The sequence below is a fragment of the Brachionichthys hirsutus genome, chromosome 5 (genome assembly GCF_040956055.1).
Source record: "Brachionichthys hirsutus isolate HB-005 chromosome 5, CSIRO-AGI_Bhir_v1, whole genome shotgun sequence".
Taxonomy (NCBI): Eukaryota; Metazoa; Chordata; class Actinopteri; order Lophiiformes; family Brachionichthyidae; genus Brachionichthys; species Brachionichthys hirsutus.
Window position 1 is genome coordinate 9,755,034 of NC_090901.1, and position 12,157 is coordinate 9,767,190.

Genomic DNA, 12,157 nt, shown 5'->3' on the forward strand with positions numbered 1-12,157 from the left:
CTAATGATATTTTCATTCCTGATAGTTTATGTTGAACTTTGTGACTGCAGTCCTACATTTGTGCAATAAATGTGATAATTGTCTTGTGTCTTTCTTTCTTTTCTTTTTTTTAAATATGGCAAATGTGTTTTTGATGACCTGTATTTGTGAAACTAGGGTGCTATATATATATATATAGATGGTCATTAATAAAGTCTTTGTTTATTTCCAGGATGGAGAAAATTAATAATCTTGCATCATAATTATTCTGTTTAATTGCATTCTCAGTAATTATAAAAGTTTACAATTATATACTGATGTAATGCGCGATTGTTCCTTTTTAGTCGAAACCAAACAATTTGATTTTGGTGACATCTGGATGCAGAATACATTTTAAAGAGTTCTCCACAAGGGCGCCATGGGGTCAGTTTCAAACCTTTTGCTAGAGATTAACAGCTAAAAATCTAATCATAGCTGAAACCGATTCGGTTTAGGGTAAAAATCTGATGCATCTAGAATTCAATTCTAAAGTCCAGGGGCTGGTTTTCAGTTGTATTGTAGGGGTCAGTGTAATAAATATACATATTTAGGAGTTGCTTCCATCAGAAGAGGCCGTTGAAAGGTAAGACGTATTCTGAAGCCATGAGAAATACAATACAATGTCATGTAATAAAAGCCCCCAGATTGTTTTGTCCCCCTCTCACATATAAGATAACATAATTATCGAAAAGGTTCAAATGGGGCAATAAAATATTTTTACAAATCTATCAAGGCTTCCTTTAATTTATGATATAATAACTTATGTGAAGGTTTACAGCTTTCCTCGTCGTTTTCAGGTGAATCCTGCTGGAGAATACTTCCTGATGTTACTTCTCACCAAGGTATTACCGGTATATATTTAAAGTTAATTTAATGCAATTCAAATGATCCTTTCTGTGCATACTGGCTTTTAAGGGGTTTGAGATTTGAGAGCCCCTCGTCTGAGGAATGCCAGCAGGAATCAATAACAATTATTGTTGTAGTATAAGTAGTCCTCGGGCAGTCGCCCTCCAAATGCATTATAGAGAGCTCCATTACTGGTAAGCAGATGTGCCACCCAGCGATGGTTTGATTCCGACTGTGAATGTTGTCTCCGGGGAGATTGTAGAATAAAATGTTAAAATGAATAGATTGCAGCATTTATACACTGCACTATGTTGAGGGGTATAAAGTACAATGGGTACTTTAGAAACAGCACTCCACAGAAGACCGAATTATTATAAGAATTACTGCAAAAGGCCATAAAACACAATCAAGTCAATGAAGTGTCAAATACTAACATTTAACATCAGGATCTACAAGTTAAATCTTTCTATGAGCCGTTTACACTGACTCACTCACGAACTGTTACTGCCAGTGTAAATATACAACTGTATTGTATACAGTTGTATATATTGCTTTATTAACAATAACTGTTCCCAAGCAATTATATATTCCACTACTTCCTCATTTTATATATGTATATATAAATATATATATATGTGTGTGTGTGTGTATTAGGATAATAAGTAGCATACTCTGCCTTTAGTGTAAAACATATTTAGAGTATTTTGTTTGTCAATAAATACAATATTGTATTGAGAAACAAGACAAATTTCACAGTTATGTTTCTTTAATTGTTTTTTTTGTTTTTTTTTACAATGGTAAAAAGCTACTTTAACACATTTATGTAAATTTGCATGTGAATGAAATAAATATCAATAAAGAACAACAAAACATGAACAAGAACGTTGCTCTCTTGAGTTTGAGCAACTTTGCACCAAAGGGTTTAAAACAGAGGAAGGCGGGGGAGTGAAAATGCCCCGGCTGAGGAGCCCAAAAGAAAAGAGGCTGCAGGTATCTTCAATGAGAGGACGGCAACACAAAGACAGACCCAACTGTAACACTTCACCGGAAATACGATACAACGCATACTCGGACTGTGCATGCTAAAAGTACTGCGAATCCTGCAGCGAGAGTCAAATGAGTTGTCAAAGGGCCCTTCAAATCTGAACTTTCCTGGAAACGAGATGAACGACACGATTCCTCACCCCGGCAGCAAAATCAAGAGTTGAAGAATGAATCGCTTTCCGTACTCTGGCCTATTCCATTGACATTCTTCATTCATTCATTTTCTGTGACTGCTTATCCTGTTCTGGGTCCAGTGGGGGGCATCCTGGCTGGTTTTGGGTACACCCGGGACATGATAGACAAAGTCAAACTTTGTACCAGCCCTGCGATGAACTGGCGGCCTGTCCAGGGTGTCCCCTGCCTCTCGCCCATTGACCGCTGGGATTGGCCCCAGCTTGACCCGCAACCCGATAACGGATTAAGCGGTTGGGACAATGAATGAATGAATGAACTTCGTACCAATTATTATTGTAACAATAATACATGTTTTTGGCGGCTGGAGGAAGCCTCAGAACCTGGAGGGAACCCACGCAAACTGCACACCAACGTTCCAGGTCCTCCGGTGGATTTGAGCCCAGGGGCTGTGAGGCAACAGCGCTACCCACTGTGCCGCTACGAGGGTCACATGACTGCACGGACCAGATCAGGGTATTCAGGTGACAGTTGTGTGTTATGACAAATAATTCAAGTTCGGTGTTACATCGCTCTAAAACATGACATCTGCAACAATAAATCTGTTGTAATCAAATAAATAAGTTTCATTCGAAGAAAGAAAATAAAAATCCTTCAGAAGTACAAAAACTGACTAAAGGAGTAAAGAGACACAGCAACAAATGACTAAAAGTAAAAGGAGGAGGTATCTGTGTGCTTTAGTGTGTTAAACCGACAATGATGAAAGCTGATGACCTCAGTTTACTGCACTAACAGTTTAATATCCAAGAAGATGCACCCCGGCCGCCAAGCATGAGCGGAATAAATAAAGTCCCTCTGAGCCTGGAAGCATGTAAAACTGTCTTCATGACACCGTCAACGCACCATCGTAGAATGTAAAAGGAAATAGCACCACAATATCATTATATATCACAAAAACAATTGCTTGTGCCTGGTGGCTTGATTGTATGTAAAGTCAGAACCAGGTGAACAGAAGTATGGATACGTAATTACATTTAGTTAATAAGCATTTGGGCCTCTTTTCCTATATGATCTAGACTTAATCATTTACAGGACAATATATGTTATTGAAATATAATAAACATAATATTTTAAGAAATATTATTTCCCTTTTTTCATTCTGATTTTAAGGCATTTACATACATTTTTAATTTGGGATGTTATTTTTAATGCTACATTGAGGAATAGTTTCGAATAGTTAAAACTTTATATTTAGGGCTTTTAAATTGCAACTTTGAGTGAAAACACATCAAAAATAGGACAGAAACATGCCTTTGAAAATATTTTCCTCTGTACAAACTGTATTTACTCAAAAGGGAGGTCTGACCAAGAGCACCAGCAAAAAATAAAATAAAAAAATAAAATATAATATTTAGTAACCAAAAAAACGAGCTAGTTGAAAAACAACAAATCATACTGTACAAAGATACATATACAAAATACACTCATTTGTTGCTGTTCGATAAAGTTCAGAATATTAACTCTTATACACAAATATACACTTGTGTACCTTGGATACAGGGTGAAGAAAGCAACAACAACAAAGAGCATTTAACTTCACGCCTTATATAGGAAATAAATATGTTCCAGAGTTATATATATGGCATTATTGGACAACACTGTCCTGACTTATAGGGTTTAATTTGGAGCCTTGGCTCAAAATGGGATCCATGTGTTTTTCATGATCCCAGAGGTGGAGCAGCACCGTGTTTTGTGTATTTTCTCTTTCTCACTCTCTCGATTCTAATCAGCACCATGCCACTGCAGGGCCCATCTGGGTGGGCTGGAGCGGTGCAAGATATCTAGCGCCTCACTTCCGACTCCCCTGCAGCTCCGGGCAAAAAAAAGCACATGCAAGCACGCAGGCCTGAAGTCTTTCAAAGCACACACCACGTCTACTCACGGAGACCTCGGCGAAAGGGAAACGAGTGAGCACTATCGTACCGGCTTCCACGGGCGGCGATGCCAAGAGGCAGAGCCCGGGCAGGGCTCCCGGCTGCATTGCTCCATGTCGAGCGGCTTCTCCAGGACGTCGCAGTTGTAGTCGTTGAGCCTCTGGCCGTTGGGTCTCTGACAAACCACGAGACGAGTCTTCCGTCCTCCTCCGCATGTCTGGGTGCACTGAGGTCAGCAAGCAAAATCATGTTAACAATAATACGAATGTCTTAGCCTGAGATCGGGCAAATGCCAATTCTTGGGAAGTATGAGGTTAACGAGGAATTAAAGGCCTCACCTCTCCCCAGACGCCGTAATTCCAAATGGGGCAGGGTCCCGAGTCGCAGCTCTTAGACTCGGCCGGTTTGACCCGCTCATCGCAGTAGCTGTTGCTGCGACCGTCGGCATCCTGGCAGACCACCACCCTCCTCTGGAAGCCCCCTGCACATGTACTGGAACACTGCAGAGCACACAGTGTGTCAGATTGGTACACACACACACACACACACACACACACCAATTTATTGTTGATTAATCTCACAAAACTATGAATCAATTAACTTGCTTGCTTGGAGACGTTGCAGACCGGCTGCAGTTATTAGAGTGAAAATTAACTCACATTCGGCTTCCTTCAAAATACTGGAACACGTTATTCATTCATCCATTCATACATTATCTTAACTGCTCAATCTGAAATCCGGCTCACGGGATGTACTGAAGGCTATCTCAGCAGCCTATGGGTGATAGACTGGGTACACCCTGGACTAGCCGCCAGTTCATCGCACATGTGTGCAACCTTATTCTGCGTTTACCAGAGTCCAAATGAGAACAGAACCAAAGATGGACAATCAGCCGTGAGACACAGCAGTAGTCCGCCCTGCAGCCAACTAAAGCTCAAATCCCATCGACATCTCTGCTGTCAATGGGATTGAGTGCATCCACTTCTCACCCGGCGAGGGAGGACAGCACAGAGTCGGAAGTGTTTTCCATCAAGTTCATTGTGTGACACGCAACCGCGCATGTGGACTCATGCCTCTGCTGGGAGGGCTTCGGAAAACACGATAAAGTTCTTCTCATGGTTGTCAGAGAAACAAGATAAATTCATAAAAATGTTTTATCTCCTCTAAAATAGTTTCACAATAAAAAAAAAGAAAAACAAAAGCCCACATACCGAGGATGGGGTAACATTTATCTGTTCACCAGTATGTGCAACAAGGTTGAGCATGTAAGGAGCATAAGTTAGACAAACACACACACACCGTACACACACTGCATCTATCAATGCAATGCATTTAACACAATCAATTAAGCTTGAGCCCGAAAAGCAAGCATTGTGTTACCTTTTTCTTGACAATCTGATTTATTGATGGGGATTTGAAGAGGATTATAAACCTAACTGCCCCCAAAACTCAACAATTTTAATTGCAAAGCAATTGGATTCCTGTGGGTTGAAGACAGAGACAAAGAATAGGAGGAAAACGAGGACATCAACAGCGAGAGAAGAGGGAATGGAAGAGTTTAGGAGTTCTTCTATGTTTCTGTAGACACACAACACTCACCATCCATACAGTTTCAAAACATTTCACTTGGCTTTTGGCTGTCGCGAATTAACTGACTTTTGTACATGAAGTCTCATAAAAGTCTAAAATGAATCCACCGCCAGACAGAAGAAGAAGACGATCTGAACATACTGCGCCCCAGGGTCCGGTCCTCCACTGGTTGTCTGCTGAGGGGACGTTCCAGCTGCTGTGTCCAGGATGGCCCCCTGGGTCCTGCGGGTATCCGTAGGGCTGGTCATTGATGCGCTGGCGGTGGTGGGTAGATGAGCATGGCGCGGCGGCGCACTCCTGTTCCGTGGCAGGCTTCTCGTCCGGGTCGCAGAATAACTGGTCAACCGGCAGGTGGTAGTTGGAGCAGACTACATGCCGGGTGATTCTTCCCACACCACAAGTCACTGAACACTGTGGGGCAAAGAATGACGGGGGGGGGGGGGGGGGGATTGTTGATGTCAAAAACAAAAACAATCATATAGTAATAAAGAATTTTATCTGATTCTGATAATTTACTTTGAGTGCAAGATCTCGAGATTTCTTTCTCTAGACTTGAGTGCTGGGATAAAATTCATTTAAAGGTCCAATATTATGCAAAACACAATCTGTAGAGGCGAACAGACGTAAGACAAAACCCTTTCACTTTTTTTATTTACTCCACATATCAGACAATATTTCCTGTGATACACATTTCAGACCAACTATGACATCATAGCAGGCTCACCACCATAACACATCCTCCCCTGAGGAGACACAGCGGCTGAGAGTTTACTACGCCCACACTCACGCCGGAGCTAAACAGTGGCAATTTCTTCCACTTCTGGAAAGGGGTGTGGCTACCCTGATTTAATTTTAATTTTAATACACGATACAAAGGGTGTTTGAGCAAGAAACTTCCAACATTTTTGGGGGGGACTTCACTGCCATATATTGCATTTTAAATAAAGAGTATAATTTGAATCGTTCTGTTGAATCCAAGTACACAGTCTACATTCATGTTTTTGACTGCTCTGACAATTCTATGATTTTTAAATGTGACACTATGCTGACATTTGAAGTGTAGCCACACACTCATGATCCGATGTGCAGCACAGGACAACGACATTGCTGTGACGTCGTGCTAAAGGGCTAGAAAAAAGAAGCGATGAATCGCAAATCAGAACGTGTTTGGAAATGAGTTTGGTTTCACAGACTCCCTCCTAGAGACGGAGGATGGGGTGGTGGGTGGTCCGTCCTGAGCAAATGGCATGAGCAAGGTCTTTCCTATACAGTTAATGAAGGCTGACTCTATGTTGACTTTAGCCTTGCAAGGTTCAGGATGGTTTCAAACAACAGATAATGAGCTGAGCCTTTTTCAACTCACAAAATGCAGATTTTTTTTTTTACATCAAAATCAGCCGGAATGATTTCCATCCAAGTCACAGAATTCCTCATTATAGCTAAAAAACAGCGACAAAAAATATCCCCTTTTATTTATCAGGTGACATTTTCGTGGGAGGTTTTCCAGGTTCTAAATCAGATTTAAAGTTTGAGGAGTGCAGTTTTCATTGGCTGTTCCCTGCATTGCTTCATCGCGTGAAGCTCTTTGAGGCGAATGCCCGTTATTCTGTAACTGCAGCTGCAGCAAGAGTAAAAATCTACTTCAAACGACGTGAACTGAATATTTTATCCGTCATCTCATGATTAAAGGACTGACAAAAAGCTGGTCTTTCGAGGACATCTCGAGTTTTGATCATCTTGTCAAACAATATTTCATATGATTTTAACTCAAAACGGGAAAATGCGGGCGATTACCAAAAGTCCCCAGAGTGGAAAAACATCAGTATTATGATTGGAAGAGTTTACTCACGGGAGACCACTCCCCGGCACGCCATTGGCCACATGGGCTGAAGCAGGCAGAGGACTCTGGGGGGCGGGGCAGGTGGGCGCAGTGCGATTCGTCTGCAACTCCTTCTTGAGCGTCTCTGCAGCTGACATAACGCGCCCGCTTCCCCTGCCCACATGACACAGAGCACTGGGGAACAGACAGATCGGAGAAGTGCAATTAAAAAAAACATTTGTTTCACGTCATTCATTCACATCCTGCTGTCCGACGGGAAAATACAAACGCTGACTTTATTGTTGGCAGAGGAGGATTTTTTTCCTTCCTTATATAATGTGTTTATGTTTCAAGAAATAAAGTTTCTCATTTCTCAAAACACATAATGAGCCTAAAACCCTCACCTTGTAATAGATGAGGTCATAATAAGCGTAATAACACTGTGGAATCTACACCTGGAGACGAATGTGATTTAGTCTGACATTCCTCGTGTCCCCAAACGACTCCTGGATCAACTTTCACCCACTTGCACTTCACAGCCCTTCTCTTAATGTGCCTCATTTGTCCAGGGATGAATTGCTAACGCAATCAAATGGCTCCGGCTCAATCAGACATGTTAATATTCCTCTCGTATCAATGGCGCTCCAAAGAGGATGGACGCGTCCCTTCTCAGACGGGGGGGGTGAGACCACACTGATGCCGGCCTCTTTGACATGTGAGCTCATACCAACTTCCAGCTTGACAGACAGTGAGTCTTAGAAACCGTAGACTCGTGTTTGGATGAAATCTGGATTTCATTTTGAGTCGAATAACAATGCAAATTATCAGAGAACGAGGCGCCTCTCATTCCAGATGGCGGAGCCTGTGTGTGTGTGTGTGTGTGTGTGTTTGAGCGTCCGGATGCAGTAGGAGAGCTAAAAAAGGACTGTTGTTCTGGATAGTACATACGTCTAAAAAAAATATATATATGCTGGGATATACAATAAAGTTTTAATATGTCAACTTAATGGCTGCAAAGAGAGGAGGAGACATATCGGTACTACAGAGTGCTTTTCCTCTATTAAACGCGCAATAACACACAGAGCAATATTTATGTCATCAGTATTCTCATTTTTCATTCTTTGTCAAAGACAGACATAAATCTAATCCCAAAGCCCATCAGATCAGTTTGCCTGAAGCCAAACACAGAAAGAAGAATGACAGAAGATCTTTACTGTTTAACGCAAACCATATTGCTTTTGTATATTCTTTGGTCCCTATAAAGTAAACCCTCTGACGGTAATGTGCGCTGATAGACCCAATAAACCCGGCTGGTTTCCTTACTGCGGTCCAGGAGCCGTATCTCCACTGAGTCAGGAGCTGAGGACGAGGTGTGCTCTGAGCCGGAGACGCCCAAGGACACGCCGGCATCTCGCAATCCTGCAAAAGCAAACATGAAAATGTGCACAAACTGGTACTTTATTAGGACCTTCACTGCATAAACCAAAAACTAAAGTCAACATGGAGTCAGTATGTGACGTGCACAAACATTTACTTTTGTCATATTTTTAAAAAGCTGTTGTTATGTCCTTTCACCGCACCCAGTGCTTGTGGATCTTTCGCCGGGCCTTAATATAAACCACCCTCAGGATCCAGGAGGTGTATCTAACAGAATGCGTCTCCTGCACACACTTGGAGCACCCGTCGTGCATCCCGTGCATGCTCCCCCCCGTTTAAGCAAGGCGACTGACTCTGGGAGGGGCTTAGAAGGGAGGGCCGACGCGCAGTGTGGAGACAGGGGGAGGTGCCTGGAGACTGTCGACGTTTAAGTTTTCGATTTAAATCCTCTCTCCTCTCAATCTTAAAGAATTGCATGTTTAAGGGATTGGATGATTTAAATTTAAAACATCCCAACATTTTTTACTTGATCAAGAAATGTCAAAATATTTGAACCGTTAAAATAGTGAAAAATAAAAACCAAACAATTGGATACAGGTGAAATAATTACTGGAAAAATAAAATGTATTTAATGAATTAAATCAAAACGCTGCCTCTGGTGAAATCATACGTGCTTTTTTGATTGGTTTATATACCTGGCTGTCTCTCGGCCTTGCTGCAGCGTTGCACTCTCTGTCATCTACTGTGTCACCGTAGCCCCCCGACACACACCTAACAGCTCTGATCTGGTAGCCATGGCCACAGGTCACCGCGCACTGAAAGACAAAATCACACACATACACACAAACATGAGAAGCTCAGTCGAACTCTAAGTATGTCAAGGTTGATACCTTAGACGAAAACCTCGGTCAAGGTTCACCTCAGCGGGGCCTGGGTAAGACTCCGTCATGCATGTACAGACACACACAGATGGAAAACATTGTCTCAGCTCGGTTTGCCTGATCCTGAACTCGCATGGAAAGTTGATCCGACCACGCTGAGGTGCAACTCAACAGCCGAGGAAGTGCCACAGGATGGGTTTATTTGAGCAGCAAATTATAATTACATAGGCTGTAACCACCCAATATATTACAGCTCTGTAAATACGACTGACTTCACAGAAACACATGTGGGAAGGCATTATATATATATATATATATATATATATACATAAACTAGACGGTGAGTGGCTGAAGACACACATTATATGTTTCATGCATTGCACCGTAAAGGGCATTAATCTACACACAGAACCTTGAAATTAAACTTGAAATGTGAATGCGAATGCATAGTGTGTGTGTGTGTGTGTGTGTGTGTGTGTGTGCGTGTGTGCTATGGATCAACTTTGGTTTTAGAGGATATAAGCACAAAGTCAAAGAACCATGGAGGAAAGGGAAGCTGGAGACAAACACACTCCTCCGTAACTCGCCATTATATCAAGTTACACATGCTCACACACAAACTTGAAATATATACCATCACTCCTACACACAGCATGGCTCTTTGCGACGGCGCACACACGCACACACACACACACACACACACAGAATTACAGATAGGAGTCAAACTTCCAGGGAGCAAACCACACATGAAACCCATTTGTTCAGTAAAACACTGCGTCAAGTCACCTCGCCCCAGTGTGTCTACGTCTTATCTGTGTGTGTGTGTGTGTGTGTGTGAGTATGTGTTTGTGTGCGTGTGTGCGTGCAGGACTCACCGCTCCCCAAACGCCGACCTGCCAGGAAGCACAATCTGGAAGCTCGCAGCTCCCCACAGCTGAAGGTTTCTTCGATGGTTCGCAGAAGTGCTCGCTCAGCTTTTCATGCCCTGCTCCAGCGCTGCAGGTCACTTGTCTGTGCCTCATCCCCTTCCCACAGGTGACCAGACACTGGGTGAGGAGGGCGGTGAAAAAGAGCCATAATATCAATAGAACCCCAATGCAAGTTCCAACTAGGAACTAGTTCCGACTAGGAAAGCACTCAGAGCGCAGACCTCCGCCGAGCAGCTCATTCTCCTCCTAATTAGATTTACGCCGTCCACATGGTGATCTGGATCATTACCAAAAGGCTCTAAATTGTTCTCAGGGTCTTTATACATCAACCAGTAAAAGTGAATCAGAGTTGGTGTGTATTTTTACTGATTTTTGAATCAGTAAATGGAGTTTTCAATGTTTTTTTCCTGACCTCATTCTGGATCCAATCCAGATGAAATTTGGTGGTGAGTTAGAGCCCCCCCCCCCCCCCCCCCCCCTCCCCCCTACATGACTGTGTCAAATTCCATAAACATTTGTCTATAAACGTATAAACATATAAACATCGGCAAAAAACACAACCCCCCCCCCCCCCCCCCGGCTGAGGTAATAAAGACAGGATGTGCTGCCAGACTAAAAACCCCTGACTTTGCTAAAGGCTAGTGTCTCGCTCAATGTGTGCATCCATGCAAAGATATACTCTGCAGTCTCCTTCTCGGGATTAACAAAGATTGATTATAAACCTCTTTGTGCTTTCTGTGCATGCCCACCTCACTCCACTCGCTGACGATCCACTTTGGACACTGCTGCTCGTTGCAGGGTTCGGTGACCACCCTCTGGTACTCATCGCACTCCCTGTCCACCAACCGCAGACCCAGGTTGTTCATACAGTAGGACCCCCTGCTGCGGCTTCCGCGTCCACACGTCTTGGAGCACTGCGCGCCAGAACGCATTGGATTTTGCTCGGTTAAACTTTCACACTATATCCTGCCCAGCATATGGAATACAGGTCTTCCCCTGGCTGTACCTGAGACCAGGCACTGTACTGCCAGCTCTTCAGCAGACAGTCTCCATGGCAGGGCTCTCTGGTCTGAGGTTTGGCAGCGTCTCCGCAGACGCCGGCCTCCATTGTCTCGCTCTGTCTCTTTATCAGGCTGTATTTCATACACTGGACATCCAGGCTCCGGTAGCCCGGGCCGCACTTAGCAGAGCATTCACTCTTTCCAGCCACATGCCACCTGCATAGAAAAGTGTGTCAGCTGTAGGAATTCGTTTTATGTGTGTGTGTGTGTGTGTGTGTGTGTGTGTGTGAGTGTGCTTCTGTCTGTCTGTCTTGCACAGACACCCACCTAACTTCACAATCAGTGTTGCAGGGCTCTGCAACAGCAACGGGACGAGGTAAACGTTCACAGCGTTGGTCCGACACTTCAAGGTGATCACTCTTACGCACACAGACTGCCTTTCGACTTCGTTCACCTACGCACACGCACCCCACACACACAACCACAAATAGCACAGGGACAAGCAAAATGACAAATTAAGAAAAGAAAGGTTTAAAACAGACCAAATCCTGCAGACAACATATCACATTTCTTCACCTTTAACAGG

The 12,157-nt window shown here is 43.3% G+C and overlaps 1 protein-coding gene across 1 annotated transcript in view; it reads right to left on the reverse strand.

Moving 5' to 3' along the window:
- The window catches only part of LOC137893507 (A disintegrin and metalloproteinase with thrombospondin motifs 20), a 63,901-nt gene that overhangs the window by 13,218 nt on the left and 38,526 nt on the right, over positions 1 to 12,157 (reverse strand). The window contains exons 19-28 of the mRNA XM_068738918.1: positions 11,899 to 12,025; positions 11,577 to 11,787; positions 11,320 to 11,484; positions 10,517 to 10,687; positions 9,456 to 9,575; positions 8,707 to 8,802; positions 7,414 to 7,578; positions 5,706 to 5,975; positions 4,313 to 4,474; positions 4,024 to 4,200 (exon numbers count right to left, since the gene is read on the reverse strand). Of these exons, the coding sequence (XP_068595019.1) occupies positions 4,024 to 4,200; positions 4,313 to 4,474; positions 5,706 to 5,975; positions 7,414 to 7,578; positions 8,707 to 8,802; positions 9,456 to 9,575; positions 10,517 to 10,687; positions 11,320 to 11,484; positions 11,577 to 11,787; positions 11,899 to 12,025 (1,664 nt within the window). The remainder of the gene's footprint in view (positions 1 to 4,023; positions 4,201 to 4,312; positions 4,475 to 5,705; positions 5,976 to 7,413; positions 7,579 to 8,706; positions 8,803 to 9,455; positions 9,576 to 10,516; positions 10,688 to 11,319; positions 11,485 to 11,576; positions 11,788 to 11,898; positions 12,026 to 12,157) is intronic.